At 47.7% G+C, this 21,712-nt stretch overlaps 2 protein-coding genes across 2 annotated transcripts in view; one reads left to right on the top strand and one right to left on the bottom strand.

The window, feature by feature from the left end:
- Positions 1 to 4,743: 4,743 nt before the first annotated feature.
- T069G_08191 (ppx/GppA phosphatase family domain-containing protein) lies at positions 4,744 to 6,699 on the top strand (the record flags this gene model as incomplete). Its single annotated transcript, XM_056175401.1, has 2 exons — positions 4,744 to 4,931; positions 4,995 to 6,699. 2 exons carry the CDS (start codon positions 4,744 to 4,746, stop codon positions 6,697 to 6,699), a joined length of 1,893 nt encoding a protein of 630 aa, XP_056026350.1.
- A 313-nt stretch (positions 6,700 to 7,012) lies between these two features.
- The window catches only part of T069G_08192 (condensation domain-containing protein), a gene marked incomplete at both ends in the record, with an annotated part of 62,728 nt that continues 48,028 nt past the window's right edge, over positions 7,013 to 21,712 (bottom strand). The window contains one exon of the mRNA XM_056175402.1: positions 7,013 to 21,681. Coding sequence (XP_056026351.1) covers positions 7,013 to 21,681 — 14,669 coding nt within the window. The remainder of the gene's footprint in view (positions 21,682 to 21,712) is intronic.

The raw sequence follows: 21,712 nt of genomic DNA on the forward strand, positions 1-21,712 counted from the left end.
TTTGGTGGCGTCGGCATTTATTTCCCCGAGCCCCATCTGGCTTATCTCAAGCCCAATCCTTTTCTTGCATGTCCCGCCTCGAGCAAACTTGAGGGTTGAAATCGAAGGGCGTGGCCGCGTGCGGAAATGTTCCAGAACGCGCCCAACTGGACAAGGAAAAGAAAAAGAAAATTCTTCTGACGGCTGATTGATGCTGTGCCTGCGTCGAAATGCATTAGTGGCAGCCTCGTTTGCATGTGAGAGTTTCATCCCGGTCTGATTTGATGGGCGTATGTGCATGTGCATGTACAGATACATTTGCGGTTCTGACTCTCTCCACCCGCTTGACAAAGTCGCGAATGCTTATCTTTTCCCGTCTCTCTTGTCACAGGCGAGGATGGGGAAATGGGCTGGATGCGGAGAGACTGATTGACTAGGGTGGCAGAGACATGATTCAGTTGCGCGCCAACATGGCACATCAGCTGTTACGTACAAAGATGATCAACCTTGGAGGTTTGTGCCACCCCACTTGGCGAGAACAGGATAAGATCGAGTGGTAGCGCATGAGAAGAATCTCGTCTCTTCTCCCTACTGGGCATATTGGTCCGAGCATGATGATGATTGCTGAACAGGTACTCGTACGGAGGACAGGAGACTAACACACCTTACTGTGCTAACTGTATAGCAGCAAGTGGTTACATTGTCAGAATAAGCTTGTGATTATGGCCTCACCTTTCCACAGGCCACAGGCCACATGCAATCTTGGCATACCTTTCTCTCTCTCTACAACGGCTGAACTTACCGCAGTCGCCAAGGCTTCAATCCTTCACGTTGGCTTCATTCTTATCATGGAGCATTGACGACAGCCGGCACCAACGAGCACACCAAGGTGAAAAAAATCTCCACAACACTCCGTCCAATGTCCACCTTACATCCTACGCAAAGCCCCGTAAGGCTATTCAGCTTCAAGCACAATCAAGCCATCCAGGCAAGCCGACAAAAGCCGTCGGCCGAATCTCTCCTCGTATCGTCCTAAAAAGGGCGCGCGTGAGCCGCTTTGACCACAATCCTTCACGTATCAAACTTGCGCAAGGTGTACGAGGGAGAAGAAAAAAAAAACGGTCCTCAGCCACTGAGATCCCGTTTGCCACCATCATGGTCCACTTGGGTTGTTCTTTAGTTGGGGAAAGATTCCAGAAGCTGGCACTAGCCTGTAGTTCGACCGCCTCCAAAGCCCCTCATTCCCCCAGGTTTCCCCAAGTCCATCATCTCCAACCATCAAATCTGGGCCAGAAGACGGGGGAAGCGAGAGCTGGGGTATGTTGAAATCAGCCCATGAGAGATTGAGCTGAAGACATGCGGTCATATGGCTCCCTTTACGCGATGAACTAGAAGATCACAAATGCCTCACTTCTCGAGTGCGGGCCCTCATGATCTAATAGTGTGTAGATTGATACGGGGTTTGTTCACAGTCAGTCCAGCTTATGCTCTCGGCCAGTACCTTAACGAGTCACGCAATCCGGACGGCGCAGATATACACTTCCAGGGCTGTATTACCTCTTCGATCCTGGCTTCTACAGAGACACTAACCTCTTCTGCGTCGGCTTCTGATCGGTGCTGTTACACATCAGTCCGAGTCTTCATATTGCGCAGCTGAGCTGCACCTGCTTCAATCCCGAAATCCGGCATGTCCCGACCAGTTGTCGTCTTATTTCGGAGAACATAACGTTAGATGTGGAGATGCAGATAACAATCTATTTGATTATATGATTCGTCCTCCACGGCCGTCTCATGTCAATCGCTAGATAGACGCTTATCACTTGCTCTTTAGGAGTTCAGCTGTACTCCGTTTTTGTAAAATACGTACGTCGGGTACGTAGGTGGACACTTGAGAGCCCCTTCCCCAGTGAAAACATATATGTAATCCAATGATAATTGGACATATTGACTAGGAGTCGAAATGTTCGTGGAGACATTGTCCGCCGAAAGCCGTATGCAGCCGTCTTCAGCATTGCCTACTGCCGGCCAACTACCTGGCTTCTAGTGTCTTTTACCTCCTTCTAGAAGACCGAGTGCTGAAGATCGGCTTACCTGTGGCGGACTAGCCATTCCGCTACTTACCTAGGTCCATGTATGTTGAAGCTACTGAGAAGCCGAGAAACGCCTCAATCTGAGAGAGCCAGAGGGACTGCTTCCGACAGCGGGAGAGTTTGCATCGCTTAGCCACCAGCTAGTCGTCCGGTAACGCGACATAGAACTATCGACGTAGAACTATTAATCTTAAACAAGATGGTATGGGGCATCTGTGGATCAGGAATGAACGGCTTCAATCGTCATCTGACTGGCCGTGGCGCCCATACATAACATATGTACATCCAGGGCGTGCTCAGTAAAACTTCGGTCTGCAGTATAATCTCACATGTGGTTCCATAAGCATGTCTAAAGATGAGATTACACAGTATGTTAAGCTAAATTCCTACTAGATCTCATAAAAATATAATTGCCACATAACTTGTGCACTTCTTTAGCTACACTTTGGAGATTTGCATACAGAGGAGAACCCCTCTCCATAATGCAAGAGTCTGCAATCTTAGCTTTTCCCAGAGATCATTATAAGAGGCTTAGAGAATATTGACATCTCCATCCAGAGTCTCCTGATGCGTTAGAAAGAGAATGACAGTATCAAATACCTGTAGATATAAGCAATTAGCTGGGGCGTATATGGGGCAGAATAGTCAAAAAAGTGGAAAAAAAGGGGCCAACAAAACTGACGTGACGAGACACATGGCGCCCTCCAAGTAATCACTTTTGCCGTCTCGGCATAGCTCGGCTACTAGCAGTGTGCCAAGGAAGATGGAAATCGTCTCCAAAGTAGGAAAATGCAAAGTCATGGGAGGGCTGGATTGAGCTGCCCATGAGAAGAGGACCAACGCCGGCGTAATGAACAAGGCGACATTCATGCTTCTGCCGATTGCAAATTCGAGAGCCGTCGTCATGTGGTTGTTATATGCAGCTACGATTGCTTCAATTCGACCTGGTCCGTCGGTTGCTAGCGGTAAGAAGACAAAACTAACAGCTCTGCTGCTGATGAAGCGGGAATCGGTCACAGAGCTCAAAGTACGCATGAGGAAGTAGGAAGACATCGAGGCCAGACCCAAAACGGAGATGAGGAGTACACCTTCAACGATTCCAAACACTATTCGACTTATATCGGAGCTGTCAGTTAGAACAGGCGGTGTAACTTCTAGGAATAACTGGCGATGTGATCTCCATCGGTAGTGCTGGTATATAACGAAGAGAAACAGTAGGGCTAAGGATACCGAATGAGACATTCGCACCAAATTGTCTTCACAGTCAGGGTCAGCTCTGCAGTGCATTTCAGAGATCGCAGACGGAACAACTAAGGAAGTCGACGCGACTATCATAAGAGAAGATGCTGTCGAAGCAAAAGTGGCGTTAAATATGAGTTCGCGGTTGGAAATGCTTCCAACCAAGAAACACCATCCCACAACCTTTTTGCGTATTAATACTTGGAAATGAAGAGGGTATTGATGTCACTTACGAGAAGCAGATTGGCCAAGACGCTTCCAAGAATACAGGATTGTGCAATATGAGCGGCGCCGTGCTGGATGGCGGCAATTCCTACCTGATCGTTGGTGAGCACTTGCATACTTGACTAACATCACCGACTATAGGAAAAACATACAATCAACAAAGGTGCATTATCCAGTATTGCATGTAAAAGTCCTCCTCCCATAGGGCCTAAAATGGATGACAGCTGGCGGATCTTGCGAAGATTTAACTTTGAGAGCGGGATAATGGCCAAGAAATTGAACCAAAAAATGAGCTCTGGGCTTCTATTCTGAACACCATATGTTATCCCCAAAGGAATGAAGACCAGAAGTAGATTGGAGTAGCTGCCAGGCGTGAGCAGCTTCAACACGATCCGAAGGTCTCGATGGCATGTGTCGGAGCCTCGTAAGAGAGGGGATTGCTCGTCAACATCTTCGCTGATGACTGGAGCTGGCAGTGTGGCAGCGGAATATCGGAGATCAGACGAGGAGTTCTCCATGCCCTTCGATGTACGATATAAGGTATCGTCTTTTGTCAACTCATGGTGTTTTTGCAGGTCGAATTGTATCGTGGGTTGAGGCACAAGACCTGACCTTAATCTGTAGTTATGAATAGACGTTAATGGGCGAGTGGCGTGAGGCGGGGAGAATTGAGTTTCCCATAGTTTCCTTTTGCGATGACTTTTGCCATCAACGAACGGCATTTTTCTCATGTTAGATTTCGCATCGAATGTCACTCACTGATTGACCTAATAGTGCGATTGGCTGGAATTTTGATCGAGGCTGAATCCGGCGTCCAGCCAACTCTCTCCCCGCATTGTCATAAGTGCATTCGTGGAGCTGTTTAGAGCTTCACCAATCCCACTCAAGTCCAAAGCACAATCAATTGGGATTCCTCGGAGGGCGGAGGTTTATTAAACGTTGCATTGTCAACATGAGAGACACCCATCAAGATAACAGATTCTGATAGTACTAGAATAATCGATCCATTGTTAGAGAATATGCCCAATATTCGCAGGGTCAGCTATTCCATGTGACGTCATTGAGGCTTGAAACCATGGCGAGGCCATTGAAATAAAGTTTCATGTTTTCAGCTGTATTTATTAAGACGATGAAGTTCTCCATGTGACGAAATTTTGTAGAAAGAAAATATTATTTGGTATTCCTGACAGAAAAACGGTCAAGAGCCACTATGGATATCTGGGGGTTTGAAGACCTAGGAATCATATCTGATTTCGAGGAAGAGGAAGAAGCGAACGGATCATGTCCTGGAAACCTGATGAAACCTAGTATGCCAGCATCTCATAGAGATGACGACAGGCCTCATCCACCATGGGAAGGGCACAGAGACAAACTTGTTGGCATTGTGGATATGGGAAGGTAAGCCATCCTTGCGACCAAGCCGTCGTAGTCCGTGTACTAACGATTGCGATGCGTCTCCAGCAACGGTATTCGCTTTTCGATTACGGATCTATCTGCTGGGTTGGCGCGTATTCTACCGACTGTGTTGGCCTATCGATCTGGTATATCGCTTTACGACTCCCAATATGATCCTGAGACGGGGGAACAGATTCCTATCCCAGACGATGTTATTGCCGACGTAGTTACACTCTTTAACCGGTTTCTCATTGTATGCCACGATATGGGAGTTGACAAAAAGAATATCCACATTGTTGCAACAGAGGCGACTCGCAAGGCTCTCAATTCAGCCCAGTTTATAGAGGTTGTCAAGGAGAAGACTGGGCTGTCTATCGAGATGCTACCTAAAGAAATTGAGGGCCAGATCGGAGCGTTGGGAATCGCGAGCGGATTCACCAAACTGTCCGGCCTTGTGATGGATCTTGGAGGTGGCAGCACCCAGATCACTTGGATGGTCAGCCAAGGCGGTCATATCAGAATCAGCCCGCTCGGGAGCTTTAGTTTCCCTTATGGCGCGGCTGCTCTATCCAGACAGCTTCGTGATCTGCGGAAGGGCAAGAAGAAAGATGAAGGGGAAGAAGCTGTCGCTCGATTTCGAGAGGAAATGATTCAAAAATTCAGAGACGCATATGATCATTTGCAAATCCCCGAAACTATGATTGAAAAGGCCAAAGAACAGGGAGGCTTTCGTATCTACCTCTCTGGCGGTGGCTTCCGAGGTTGGGGCTATCTGCTGCTATATCTCAACCAGTCCCACGGCAAACATTATCCAATCTCCGTCATCAATGGATACACAGTCGGTAGAGAACAATTCGAAGACACAGATACTGTGAAACAGATTGCAAAAGCGGCAAAAGATGTATTCCGGGTCTCGGATCGCCGCCGGTCGCAAGTTCCTGCAGTGGCATTCTTGGTTAATGTCTTAGCCGAAGCTATTCCTCATGGAATCAGGGAGGCTCACTTTTGTCAAGGCGGAGTGCGAGAGGGATATCTCTTCAGAACACTGAGTCCTGAGGTTAGAGAACTCTCCCCGCTGTCAGTTGCAACGCAAAATTTTGCACCGACTTCCTATCGCACTATCCAGGAACTGCTCAAGAGTGCCATCCCGAAACCCTCAAAGAATCAAACAAAGAGGTTTCCTGAAGAATTCGGAGAGCATGTTATCGATTCTTTTGCTAATGTCATGTATGTTCACATGTTCATGTCCAAAGAGACAGCATCAACAACTGCGCTTTACTCTACCAGTGTTGGGATTATGTCGTCTACCCATGGAGTGTCTCACCAAGACCGCGCTAGGCTTGCGCTGATGCTTGAATCTCGATATCGTGGGGAATTGCCGCCACGCGAGATGGAATTCCGCGAAGCACTGCGCTCTCTTATTACACCGGAAGAGGTGTGGTGGACTACTTACTTAGGCAGAGTTGGATACATGATTACTCGACTGTATCCATCTGGAGAAATTGACACTGCAAAGCCTCGGGTTGTATTTTCTGCTGAGTGGTCATGGACGATGGGGAAGAAGAGGAACAAAGAGGGACTTGTCTTGACGCTATCAGTGCAGAAGCTGAAAAACGATCCTGCACATCTCAAGAAAGCTCTGGAGGATAACGTCAAAGTGATTCAAAAAGTCGGTAAGAAGAAGCGCTGGATAGGAAAAGACGATCCATGGGGTATGAAAGTCAAAGTAAATGTCGTCGAAGAAGGAATATTGGAAACTCCAGACTGTTAAATGTTGGCTAAGCGAGGCCGATGTATACTAGCTGTATTATTACTGTGACAGTTCATTTGTTCGCGTTGATCAAACATAATTTCACATATGGCACCGATGAACTATGAACGAATGAACTTTTATGACTAAACTACGTATCAAATGTAGAAACTCAACAAGTTTCAAGATTTAACAGAATATAATGCACTAAATAAATGAGTGAATGAATGCGAAGACAAGAATAGAAATAAAGAAAGAAAAATAAAGAAACAAAAGACAGAAAGACAGAAATCCAATAAATCCAAAATCCCTTCACATCCAAACTCATAGCCCTTTAACCATGTATACGCTGGAAGGTACCAGCGCGACGAGGCTTAGCAAAACCGTCAGTAGACGACTGAATGAAGCCAATTTCCATCAGATAGCGCATGCTCATTTTAACAGCCATGTGCCACTGCTCATGTTCAACCCCCTCGACTTCAATTTCTTCGGCAGACCGAACAAGGCCAAGATTACCAAGGAAGTGCTGCACAGGCCATAGGGGATGCTTGTCGCCAATTTGGTTCATTGATTCCAAGGCTCGGTGAGTCCATTCCTCCGAAGGAAGAGGCTCGCAAGGAACTTCAAGCTCCTTGTTAATGAGGTCCCAGAAGACTGTGGCCGGCATACCACCATTGACACCGACGAAGGGTGCGATGCTTTCCTTTGTGTATAATTGGCTGAGCACAGATGATGCAACAGTAGTAACGTCAACAACAGAGAGCCAATGCTCTTCCGGCTCTGAAGGATAGGCGCGAAGGGATGCAGCGGTAGAAACAACACGCCACAGCATATCATCCACGTTGGCTACACCAGTCTCAGGCGATCCAATGATGCGGCCGGGTTTGAGAGTAGAAACACGGTTCTGATCATCGGGGAGAGTATTGATAACCTCTTGAATAACGCCCTCGGAAACAAATTTGGTCTGACTGTAACCAGTGGTATGACCGAGATACTGCGCGAGAAGAGCGCGATCTTGAGTAGGATCCGACTTGATACCACCGGAGACGAAGACAAACTTGGTAGAAGCAGAAGAGTTGACAGCAGCCTTGAGGAGATCGATAGTGGAGTCAACATTGGCAGCACGCATCTTGTCATAGTCGGCATTCCAGTTTACGATGGCACCGTTGTGGATGATGGCATCGACATTGTTGTTAGACTGGCCGGCTAGGCGTGCCCATTGCTCATTGCTAAGACCTATTCGCTTCTTGGCCAAGTCACCACACCAGATCTCGATCTTACTCGTGTAATCTTCACGCCACCAGCCAGCAATCTTGGCAGTCTCGCGGATACGGTCTAGGCCGTGGTCGACGGACTTGGATCGTACGAGAGTTATGATTGAAGCAATGGCATCGTTGGAGATGAGTTGTCTGAGGATCTCTTGACCGAGGAAACCTGTAGCACCAGTGAGGAAGACAACAGCTTGGTCAGGCAGATCGGTTTTAGGATGGGCGGCAACATTGAGGGCACCAGTATCCAATAAAGAGCGAGAGAGAGACGAAATTTCAGCATTGAAGTCGATACTGCTTAATTGCTCCTTTTCTTGTCCGGCGAGTTCATTGTCGATGTGCTTGGCCATATTTGTAATCGTGGTGTGCTTCGAGTTGAGGAGGGACATACCAAGGGAAACACCATACTGGCTGAGGATAGCCTTAGAAATGGTCACAATGCGGATGGAGTCACCACCGAGGCTATAGAAGTTGTCGTCCACACCAATGGTATCATCGGGAAGGTCAAGTGTAGTGGCCCATTGGTGTCGAATCCAGAATTCAACATCGTTCGAGCAGTCGCGGAAAGGTACACGTTGGACAGCGAGGTACTTCGAAAGATCGTCAGTCGTGAGGTTGGTTATAGACTCGAGGAGCATCTTTCGATCCAATTTGCCAGCAGCATTATGAGGCATGTGGTCAACAGGTATGAAGTACTTGGGAATCATGTGGCTAGGCAGTGAAGAGCTGATGCTAGTGACAATACCAGAGAACGTTTCGTAAAGCTCTTCAGTCAGCTCTGTGAGGTGAATCTCCTTGGAAGCACTCTCTGTCTCTTGCTGTGAGTTGAAGCATATGAAGGCGAAGAGCGAATCGCGGCCATCTTTTCGAGTGATGTCGACTACGGCGTGCTCAATGGCTGTGTCGGAACGCTTGATGTGGTACTCAATCTCGCCAAGTTCGATACGTTGACCACGGATCTTGACTTGAGTATCCTTGCGGCCGAGATACTCGATGGAGCCGTCTGAAACATAGCGGACCAAGTCACCGGTCTTATAGAAGCGGCGCTCTCCCACGTCAACATTAGATGGCAACCATTTGACTTCTTCAATAAATGATTGTCTAGTTTTCTTTTCGTCGTTGATGTAGCCACGAGCCAGCGATGAACCTTGTAGTAATAGCTCACCAACGCAGCCGATTGGCATAAGTTGGTCATGATTATCAGGGTCAACAACCCAGAGACCATGTGCAAAGCTGCGGCCGAGGGTGGTAGCTGAAGCTGTCGAGGTTGATGAGTAGGTGAAAATAGTCGAACCAATGCAACCTTCTGCTGGACCATAACCGTTGTGCAGATCTACCTCGTTGACCCAAAACTCGATGATCTCTCTAGAAGGAGCCTCGCCTGCGAGGACGATAGACTTCATTCCAGGAATTTGTTCCGGAGATAGAGTCTTGATGAATGTAGGAGTCAGGACCGCATAATTGATGCGAGCACCACGTGTAAAGGCTGCAGCGTTGTGCAAACGTTCATGCTCAGTCGGTACACAAACAGTAGCACCCATGATTAGTGGGTTAAATATTTCAAAGATAGAGCCGTCGAAGACATAGTTAGCAAATTGAAGCATCCTCACGTCGTCGTTAATTGAGAAGGCTTCACTTTGCCTGAGGAGCGCCGCGGAGATGGCCTTATGTTCGATAATGACACCCTTTGGCTTACCAGTTGAACCGGAAGTGAAGAGAACGTAGGCGGCGTTGTCGGGACCTGGCATCACTAAATGCTGTTTGATTGTATCTATAGCAGAAATGGACGCAATCAAAGATGGAGAAAGCTCGACTGTGTTTTTGACCATGTCCTGACTGTCGGGGGCGGTCATCGGTGATACAATCATGAACTGGGCGCAAACTTCATCAATCAAAGCCTGGCGACGGCTTGTTGGATGTGATGGATCAAGTGGGATGAAAACACCGCCGGCTTTAAGAATTCCCAACATTGCTACAATAGTCCATGTTGACTTTTCAAAGCAGAATGGCACAATAGTCTCAGGTCGGACACCTAAGCGGCTGAGGTAGACAGCAAGCTGAGTTGACAGATGGTCAAGCTCGCCATAAGTCATGCTTCCTTCAGTGCTGTATAGAGCTTCATGATCTGGTCTGCGGGCTGCCTGCTTGGAAAAGAGGCCATGTAGAGTGATATCGGCAGGACCATATATTTTGTTATTCCACTCGAGTTGTTTTTGAAGCTCCCAAGATCCAGCGACTTTGATATCGTCAATCATTGTATCATTTTGAGCACCAAGCTGTTTAGCGACATTGCTGAATTGCTCAGAAATGGACGTAGCTTGGAATTCTGTCACAACATTGCTATCGTAAATCAGTAGCAATTGGAAATGATCATCCATGATAATAACTTGAAGAACCAATGGATAGTCAGAAAAGTTCTGCAAGGAGCTTTCGGTGGAATGCTCAGAGCTGGCGGGTAGTAAGAGAGCATCAGTATTGGCCACTTCGTTCTCGTCAGCAGCCTGTTGTTGAACAGGCTGGATGATAAGCAAACTAGAAAAGTCGCATGCTTGCTTAGCTTCAGCGCCCAGTGCAGCGATGTTTTGGAGACCAAACTGCTCATACGCAACCATTTCTGACGCTTGTTTCTGCATGTTATGCAAGAACCGCGACGTTGGCTGATCCTTATCAAGACGGACGCGGACAGGAACAGTGGCAACCATAGGGCCAGGCATAGAGTCTAAACCAGGAACAGAAGCATGGCGGCCGGAGACTATTGTACCGAAGCATACATCATCAGTCCCGGAGTATTGAGCTAGAATAATTGACCAGGCAGCTCGCATGATTGTAGCCTTGGTGATAGAGGTGTTTTTCAATCGTGGGAAGTCAACATATTTCGTCGATATCCGGGTCACATCAACCTTGCTATCTTTGGCAGCAAGTTGCTGGTTAACTGCTGGGAATGAAGCCGGCTTGGCATCATGAAGTTGCTGTTTCCAGTACTCTGCAGCATCATTTTGATCGATGTTCGTCGCGTATTTGACGAAGCGGGCGAAAGGCTGCAGAGGAGGCATTTCCGTGCCAAAGTAGGCGGCATAGAAAGTGGACATGATAAGTGGTTGTGTCCAGCCATCATACACAGAGTGGTGAATATGCCAGGCAAAATAGCTATCACCGCCATCCTCGATAAGAGCATAGCGGCAGAGACGAGAGCCATAGCCCATGTTGAAAGCTTGGATTGCATTTTGCATATAAGACTGCAGCGACACATCCTCGGTAGGTTCCCACAAGGACTCTGAACTGCATTTAATCACAGCTTGGATAGTCTTAAGGCCAACAAGAACAATAGAAGTTCGGAGATTGAGGCAGACCTCGACAGTCTTGTCCCAAGCTGCCTTGAACTTCTCAATGTCGACCTGCTCAGGAATACGGTACACGTGCTGCGCTGTATAGGAGCCTGGCTGTTTGACAGATAAAGCCATAAGACCTTCCTGTAGTTTGGTAGTAGGGTAAGCATCCTCAATAGACTGAGAGGTAGAGAGATTGCATTGTTGCTTGATTTCGCCAATGACAGCTTCACGCTCAGAAGGGTAGATTAAGCTAAAAGGCTCGGCTTCATACGTGTCGGTGGCATGACCAAGGCCGGCAGATGCAGCAAGTGAAGATAGTCTGGGGTCGGCGAAAATGTTTGCCACAGTGAGCTGGATACCATGCTCTTGAGCTAGGGTAACCAAATGAATAGCTGAGATAGAATCGCCTCCAACTTGAAGGAAGCTATCGTTCTTGCCAATCTCTTCTGTGGGAATCTTAAGAATCTGGGCCCAGAGATCTCGCAGCTTGAATTCCATATCAGTTGTCGGCTCAGTCTTGTCTGCTTTGCTAGGAGCAAATGTGGCGAGCTCCTCAGATAATAGAGAACCTGCAAGGGCTTGTAGCTGCTTTCTATCAAGCTTCATAGATGTGATAAAAGGCATGCATTGGAGAGGGAGAATGATACTGGGAACCATATAACCGGGGAGAGTGGCCTTCAGACTCTCTCTTAGACTACCGAGCGTTGCTCTCATCGCATCATCAGAAACAAGTAGATTAAGGCGCAGGTCATCAGTGACCCATTCCGCGCTCGCATCGCCAATAAACGAGACAAAAGCAATCAGTGCATCGCCAGCCTGTCTATGAAGAACATCAACAGCGACGTGGCGGACGCTCTCAAGTGACTGAGTGATGGTGTACTCGATCTCACCAAGCTCAAGACGCTGGCCTCGTAGCTTGACTTGAGAGTCCTTTCGCCCGAGGTACTCTAATTCACCATCTGCGTTATAGCGGACAAGATCTCCGGTGAGGTAGAATCGCTTTGGCTCGTGCAGGAGAGAAGATGGAAGGGAACCAATTTCGCTGACGAATGACTCTTCCGTCCTTACTTTGTCGTTGAGATAGCCGCGAGCCAGAGCATGACCCTGAAGGACAAGTTCGCCTATACAACCTATAGGCACGAGCTTGTTGTGATTGTCTGGTTCCACAACCCAGCAGGCACCATTGAAACCAGACCCAATAATACGAGGAGATTCAGCACTGGACTTGAACATGTGTGTCGTGGCGTAGTTGCAGGCCTCAGCAGGTCCGTAACCGTTGAACAGAGTAACGCGGTCAACCCACATCTCCAGAATGCTCTTAGAAGCAGCCTCGCCACCGAGAACAAGAGTCTTCAGGTGTGGCACCCTATCTGGCGTAAAAGTTCTTACAAAGGACGGCGTTAACATGGCTGTGTTGACCCTGGCTTTGTGCATAAAGTCGGGAGCGGATTGAAGGCGCTCATCATCACTAGGGATACAGATGGTTCCACCAAAGGCTAATGGCCCAAAAATCTCACCAAGACTACCGTCGAAGATATAATTGGAGAACTGGAAGATTCTCGACGATGGGGAAAGGTTATAAACCTTGCCATATCCAATGGTTGTAGAGCTGAAAGAGCCATGCTGCATGACAACGCCCTTTGGTTTACCCGTCGATCCAGAAGTGAACAAGACGTAAGCCGTGTTCCTCGGTCCAACCTTAGGGAGAACCTTGGGAGTTATAGAAGTGGCAAGTTTGCTTATTACACTGGGTGACAACTCGACGATATGCTCAGCCATACCAGCGCACGAGGCGATAGCATTAGAAGACGCGATGAGCACGCGAGCATTAACTTCCCTGACTAGTGTTTCACGGCGACCGATTGGATGCGACGGATCAAGAGGTACAAAAGCGGCGCCTGCCTTGAGAATAGACAGAATTGCAACTACAGCCCACATTGATTTCTCGAAGCAGAACGGTACGACTGTTTCTGGGCCAACATTCAACGAGCTCAGATGCGTAGCAACGATATCGGTCAAATGGTCAAGTTCACCATAAGTGAGGCTACCTTCTGAAGAATAGATGGCCTCGTGATGAGGGCTGTTAGAAGCATGCTCAGCGAACATGTCGTGAAGGCAAGTGTGAATGAAATCAGGCTTCTTGCTGTTCAGTTGCACAGCCTGTTGGGCATCCCAAGGCCCTGAAACACACACCTCACCCAGCATTTCGTCGCCCTGGGCAAGGAGTTGCTGGACAACATGGTCAAATTGATGCATGATAGCGCTTAGTTGAGCTTCGCCAAGGACATCAGAATCATAGATGAAAACCAAATTGACGAGGTCCTCCAAGAGGTGACACTGGATAACCAGGGGATAAGAGAAATAGTTTTGCAACATTTCTTCTGCCTTAACATCGGGTGAAGCAGCGGGAATTACAAGGGCATTCTGTTCACCGGAGATTTTGCTATCAGCGCTCGTATGCTGACCGGGTTGGATAGCCAAGAGAGATGTGAAATCACAAGCATCCTTTTCGTCAGAACCAAGTCTAGAGATATTTTGGATGCCAAACTGTTCATAATCGACCATGTCGGAAGCCTGTGATTGTACATCTTGAAGGAATTGAGTGAGAGGCTTTTGCTTGTCAAGGCGAATACGAACAGGAACGGTAGCGACGACAAGACCGGGCATAGATTCAAGGCCGGTTACATCAGCATGACGACCCGAGACTGTGGTACCAAAGCAGACATCGTCGCTATCTGAGTAGCGTGCAAGGACAATAGCCCAGGCAGCACGTAAGATAGAAGCCTTTGTGATAGACGTGTTTATTGACTTGGGGAAGTCGATAGCCTTATTCATGACACGAGTCTGAGAAGCTCCAGACTTGTCACTAGATGGCGGGAAGCTTGCCCGTTTGGCACCGTCAAGTTGCATCTTCCAATACTCGGAAGCGCTATTGTTGTCCAGATCCATGGTGTACTTGACGAAAGTAGCATACGACTGTAGAGAAGGAAGCTCAAGACCGTAATACGCTGCAGACAACGTACCCATTATCAATGGAAGAGACCAACCATCAAAGACGGTATGATGAATGCTGAAAGCGAAGTAATTACTAACCTCTTCCTCAATAATCGCATAACGACACAGGCGCTGAGCGTATCCCATTTCGAATTGGAGCGTGTCACGAGCATAAGTTCCAAGGGAAACATTAGAGGTATCATCCCAAGCAACATCATCCTTGAGTATGACTTGTATGGTAATACCATGTACAATAATCATGCGCGTGCGCAGATTGGCACAGCTTAGAACGGTACGCTCCCAAGCAACACGGAATTTCCTAATATCCACATAATCGGGAAGTTGATAGAGATACTTGGCAATGTAAGATCCAGGCTGCTTGATTGCGAGGGCCATAAGTCCTTCCTGTAGCTTTGTGCAGGGATAGGCATCCTCAAGCAGATCATCTCCAGAGAGATGACACTGCTCCTTCGCAGCATCAGAGATGAGAGACTTGGTAAGCGATTCTTCAAGCAAGCTAAAAGGCTCGATAATTGTAGAAGTGTTGATGCGACCAGAGTTGTCAGCAGCAACTAAGGCAAGCTTGGAAAGGCGAGGATCGTCAAAGATATCCTTAACCGCAATAGAGATACCAGCCTCACGAGCGTTTGTAACAAGCTTGATAGCCGTAATTGAATCACCGCCAATTTGCAAGAAGCTGTCATCACAGCCAATTTCTTCTTTGGGCATGTGCAATACGGCAGACCAAAGCTCTTGCATGCGAGTTTCCATTTCGGTCTCGGGTAAGCGCTTGACGCCGTTGCGCAGGGAATAGGCAGCATAGTCATCTTCATTCAATTCAGAAACGAGCCTCTTTAGTTTATTTCTGTCAAGCTTGGTGGACGTGATGAAGGGCATGTAGCGACATGGAACGAAGAGCGAAGGTACCATATACCGAGGTAGCGTAACATTGAGCTGGCTGATCATCTTGGCAAGCTGTGTCTGAAGCTCTTCTGTTATAGGTAGGAAAATATCTTCATCTGATTGAGAAATACCGGCAGTGCGCGTTTCATCAGAGAAACAGATGTATGTAATAAGTCTTGTTCCAGAATCAGTCGTGAAAACGTCAACGGCAACTTGACGAGCGCCTTCAAGGCCACTCCGGACGTGATACTCAACTTCGCCAAGCTCCACACGAAGGCCGCGAATCTTGACTTGTGTATCCTTCCTGCTGGAGAATTCAAGTGTGCCATCGGTATTGTATGAAGCCAAATCACCGGACTTGAAGAATCGCGACCAAGAGGGTTGATCTCGGTATGGTGCCCAGGCAGGCAGCTCATACATTGTGGTGGCTTTAGTACGCTCGACGTCGGCGAGATATTCCCGTAAGATTGTTGGACCTTGGATGACAACTTCGCCCATTGTGCCGATAGGGGCGAGCTTGTTGGGATTTGTCGGGTCTACGACCCAACAGAAGCCTCCTACAGGACGGCCAATTGTTAATGGCGACTCATCCACGGATTGGAACTCATGCAGAGAGCTGAATAGACAAGTCTCAGCAGGACCCCAACCGTTCCACAATCGAACTTTACCAAACCAGGTGGTAAGTATGTCGCGAGGGACGGCTTCACCAGCTAATAGCAAAAGGGTGACCGAGGGGATTTGGTCCGGACTCAAGGTCCGCACAAAAGATGGTGTGAGCAAAAGAGTGTTGATTTCATGCTCAGCGATGAATTCTTTCAGACCATTCATACGAGTATGCTCAGAAGGAATGAACATACAGGCGCCCGAAATCAGTTGTAGTATACTTTCGCCAAGACACAGGTCAAACACGTGCGATGCAAATTGGAGCGTCCGGTTACTTGAGCTGATACCCATTCTCTTCCTGATAGCAGTCTGGCTGGTTGCGAAACCACCATGGGTCATTACTAGACCCTTAGGCACGCCCGTAGATCCGGAAGTAAATAACACATAGGCGGCGTTGTGAGATGAGACTGGGATCTGAGGATCATTTGCGCCGAGCGAGCTGTTGATCTTCTCGTACAAGGCAGGAGAAACTTCAACTACTTGGTCGATAATACCGGAAATCAGACTTCGGGTATTATTGGATACGAGAGCCAACTTAGACTGAGTTTGCGAAGTAACCTGGCGGATACGTTGCTCAGGATGGGATGGATCTAGAGGTACCCATACAGCACCAGCCTTGTTGATAGCAAAGATAGCTACCCAGTACCAAATAGATTTTTCGAAGCAGACGTGGATGAGATCCTCAACTTGTACGTCATACTCATTAATGAGATAGTGGGCTAGCTTATTGGCTGCTTCATTAAGCTGACCATAAGTCAACTCCCCATCCCAGGCCCAGATAGCTGGCGAGTCAGGAGCTTCCTTTGCACGCAGTTCGATAAGATGATGGATACAAGTGTCCATAATCTCTAGAAACTCTGAATTAAACCCAGTGGCACGATGAAGATCCCAATCGGATGCAACTGTCAAGTCGCCTAATGTGTGACCTTCGTCTGTGAATAGCTGCGAGGCCACATGCTCGAATTGATAGCATAGTGCTTGCATAGACAATTCAGAGAGCTCTGAAGAGTCATAGGTCATAACTAACTCAATTGAATCACTGAGGAGGTGGCCCTGGACAACAAGAGGATAAGAAAAGTAACCTTGCATCGCTTCTTCAGCTGAATTGCCCTCAGTATAAGCAGGCAACAGTAGCGAAGATGATGTAGCTTCAGCTTCATCAGGGGTTCCTTTGCCGCGTGAGTCCAAGTGAGTTCGAGGCTGTACAACCAGCAAACTCGTAAAGTCACACGCTTCCCTGAAGTCGGGGCTGATCTTTCCAATGTTTGACAAACCATATTGCTCATATGGAACCATCTCATGAGCTTGATTCTGGATAGCCTGGAGGTACTTGCCAATAGTCTGTGTCTGGTCCAGACGTACACGCACGGGAACAGTTGCGACCACAGGACCAGGCATATCCATGAGACCCGACACTGAAGCTTGTCTGCCAGATATCGTTGTACCGAAAGTTATGTCATCAGTATCGCAATAACGTGCGAGTAAAATAGCCCAAGTCGCGCGTATTATTGTAGCTTTAGTGATAGCGGCATTAGCTGAAGCAGGAACTTGGATTGTCCTGGTGGTGACTCGTGTGACTCCATTTGACATGGAAGTTGCCGTGACGGGAGGATAAGATGCCTTGCTGGCTCCTTGAAGCTGTTGAGTCCAGTACTTGACGGTATCTTGGGGATTGATGGCCGTTAGATATCGAATAAAGCCTGAGTAGGGTCTAAGTACAGGCAACTCCAAGTTATGATAAATACTCTGGAAAGTAGTCATTATAAGACGAACAGTCCAGCCATCGTGAACTGCGTGATGAATTGTCCAGAAGAAGTATTTGTCTCCATTGTCGTCATCAGCCAGGAGAATTTGAGAAAGGCGAGAACCATAGGTCATCTCGGTTTTTTGAGCCGCCTTGATGATGCTAAGGGCATTCTTGTGTTCTTGAGGCTGCCAAACAGAATCCTCTTTGATGACTATCTGTATGCACTTGCCGTCAAGGAGAACTATTCTAGTACGCATGGTAGTACAGAGCGATACAGTACGTTCCCAGGCCGCCTTAAAGCGGGCAATGTGAACGTCTTGAGATAGTCTGTAGGCATATCTTGCAATGTACGAGCCCGGCTGTTTTACCGAAAGAGCCATTAGACCTTCTTGGAATGTAGTTGTCGGATAGGCATCCTCAACTTCTTCGTTGACTGCCAAGCCGCAAAGGTTGCGGACCTCATCGCTGACAGCTAGGTTGTATAGAGTAGTATCAACGATGGAGAATGGAGTGGTATCGACGACGGACATCTGCTCGTCCTCTCCAACCTCTCGAGATTTGCCAGCAACGGCAGATAGACGCGGGTCGTCAAATATTTCTTTGACAGAAAGCGAAATACCAGACTCTTGGGCGGCGCTGACCATGTGAATCGCAGTTATGGAATCGCCACCAAGGCCCAAGAAGCTATCGTCACGACCGATGGATTCAATCGGAATTCCAAGTAGCTCAGACCACAGCTTCTGGAAGAAGACTTCCATTGGAGTTTCTGGGGATCGTTTCTTCTCGCCAAGGAGGGAATATTGGGCGATTTGCGCCCTTTCTAGTGCCCCAGTGAGCGTTTTCAGCTTATTACGGTCAAGCTTAGTTGAGGTGATGAAAGGCATGTAACTGCAAGGGATGAACATTGTGGGAATCATATATCGAGGCAGTGAAATACGGAGCTGGCCAGCAACTGATGCCAATTGAGACTGCAAATCTTCGTCAATTGGCAAGAATAAATCGTCAAAAGCATCACTGCTAATGCCTGCAGTTCGAGTCTCATCGCTGAAACATAAATACGCGATAAGATTTGTACCATTTTCGCCCTGATATACGTCGACAGCGACTTGTCTGGCCGTAGGAAGTGCCTGTTGGATATGATACTGAACCTCTCCGAGCTCTACACGTAAACCACGGATCTTTATTTGGGTGTCTTTACGAGTTGCGAATTCAATGGTGCCGTCTTGATTGTAATAGCAAAGATCGCCAGACTTATAGAATTTATTCCAATGTTCGGCATCAGGGCGGGGCGCCCAGTTGGGAAGATTATACACAGTGGAAGACTTAGTTCGTTCAGGATTTGATAGATATTCGCGTAATAAGGTCGGACCTTGAATAACAACCTCTCCAATCGTTCCGGTTGGAGCTAGGCGATGAGGATCTGCTGGATCAACAACCCAGCAGAAACCACCGACTGGCTTACCAACTGTAAGAGGAGATTCGTTGACTGACTTCCATTCGTGGAGTGTTGAAAATACACAGGTCTCAGCAGGCCCCCACCCGTTGATTAAACGAACCTTGCCAAACCAGGTGGCTAAGACGTCCTTCGGCACAGCCTCGCCGGCTAGTAGAACAAGCTCAAGTCCTGGAACTTCTGCTGGGTCAATTGTACGGATGAATGAAGGCGTGAGGAAGGTCCAATTGATGTCCATTTCTCGGATAAACTGGGTGAGGTTATTCATCCTGGTATGCTCCGACGGTATGCATAGACAAGCGCCTGTTATTAAAGGTGCGACTATCTCGCCGATAGAAAGGTCGAACACAAAGGCAGCGAATTGTAACATGCGTACATCGGGTGTCAGACCTAGTCTTTTGACAATAGCTGTTTGAGATGTGCACACGGAGCCGTGCTGCATGACTAGACCCTTTGGTATACCCGTTGATCCAGAGGTAAACAAAACATAGGCAGCATTGTCTGAAGCCACAGTTGTTGCCGGGCCCCTTTGGCTGTTTTCCTCAATTTCGGATAGCAGTAGATCAAGTTCCGAGCTTACAGTAACCACGGACTCGACCAAACCAGACATCAAGTCTCTGTTGGCAACCGAAGTTAGCGCAATCGTAGCACGCGTCTGAGACACGACTTGTCGAAGTCGCTGTTCCGGGTGAGTAGGATCGAGGGGCACCCAAGCAGCGCCTGCTTTATTTATAGCCAGGATAGATACAAAGAACCAAGCTGACTTCTCAAAGCAGACGTGTATTAAGTCATCTGTTTTGATGTTATAGCTGGCCGTAAGATAATTGGCGAGTCGGTTAGCAGCACGGTCGAATTCAGAATAGGTCAAGTCCATGTCCCAAGCCCTAATTGCCATTGCATCAGGACGAATTTTGGCTTGGTTTTCAATAAGCTGATGAACACAAGAGTCGACAATATCAGGGATTTCAGAATTAAATTTGAGACATTGTGCGACATCCCATTCAGAAGCGATAGAGATTGATCCGAGGGCCGATTGAGGTTCAAGGATTAACTGCTCAACAACATGTTTAAATTGCTGAGAAAGGGCAAAAAGTTGTTCCTCTGGCAGAGCAACAGAGTCGTAGATTAGTACAAGATTGATGAAGTCCTCATGTAAATGAGCTTGGATAACCAATGGATATGAGAAGTAGTTTTGCATGACTTCTTCCTTGGTTTCGACCGCAGATTCAGGAGTAGCCAGCAGAGTCTCTTCGTCCTCGTTATTATATATTATATTTTGCGTTGGCTGAATAACAAGAAGTGATGAAAAGTTGCAAGCATCTTTCGCATCTACACTCAATTTGCCGATATTCTGAAGACCAAACTGCTCGTAAGGAAGCATTTTAGTAGCTTGGCCTTGAATGTCTTGAAGGAAGTCATCCACAGACTTTTGCTGATCTAGACGAACTCGGATTGGCACCGTTGCGATAACTGGTCCCGGCATCTCCATCAATCCCGAAACAGGGGCTTGTCTACCTGAGATTGTCGTTCCGAAACAAACGTCATCTGTATCGCAGTAGCGTGCAAGGACCATGGCCCAGGCTGCACGAAGGATAGTGGCTTTGGTGACGCCCACGGTGGTCTGAGGTAGATCGATTCTTGTTTCCATGAATCGCGTCACGTCGCTCTTATCAGACGCCTCAATCGAAACAGTAGACGGAAACGTAGCCTTCTTAACATCGTGAAGTTCCCTCATCCAATACTCGCTAGCATCTTGATAACTCATATCCATCGTATATTTGATGAATCTAGCATAGTTTTCGACTTGAGGCATTTCGAGACCTCTATAAGCGCTGTGTAGAGCGCCGAGAATGATGGGCGTTGTCCAGCCGTCGAAGACGGCGTGATGAATGCTCCACAAGAACTGGATATCCTGGCCCTCTTCCTCGATCAGTGCGTAACGGCAAAGGCGAGAGCCATAGCCCATTTCTGTCTGTTTAGTAGCGTGTAGATACGACATTAATGTCATGCCAGTCGTATCCTCCCAGGCGATATCATTATTGATCACAGTTTGAATTGCCATGCCGTGAACATTGATAATCCGAGTACGCATATTAGCACACAGTCTAATAGTTTGTTCCCAAGCATTCTTAAATCGGGCTACATCGATGTAAGCAGGCAAGCGATAGTGGAATTTGGCAATGTATGAGCCCGGTTGCTTCACAGCTAAAGCCATCAGACCCTCCTGCAACTTAGAGCAAGGGAACGCATCTTCGATTTCCATATCAGTTGATAACTGGAGACCAAGTGAGTTGCTACGAATCATGCTCTGGTGAGCCTCATCAATAAGGGCAAATGGCTCAATGACAACAATTTCTTTAACATCCTCACTTAGGCTCGTCGCTTTAGCTGCAATAGCAAGGAGTCGAGGATCACTGAATATATCGTCAACGCTGATAGAGATGCCGCTCTGACGGGCCTTGGCAACGAGGCGAATAGCAGCGATGGAGTCACCACCGATTCTCAAGAAATTATCGTCACGACCGATTGAGGTAGTGGGAATATTCAGAACGATGGCCCAAAGGTTTTGCAAGAGGTGCTCCATCTGAGTCTCCGGCTGCTTTTTATCGTCATCGATGAGAGCATATTCTTCAAGCTGTTCTTTAGCTAGCGAAGCCGTAAACTTTAGTAAAAGTTT

This window comes from Trichoderma breve, chromosome 5 (assembly GCF_028502605.1).
Source record: "Trichoderma breve strain T069 chromosome 5, whole genome shotgun sequence".
Classification (NCBI taxonomy): domain Eukaryota; kingdom Fungi; phylum Ascomycota; class Sordariomycetes; order Hypocreales; family Hypocreaceae; genus Trichoderma; species Trichoderma breve.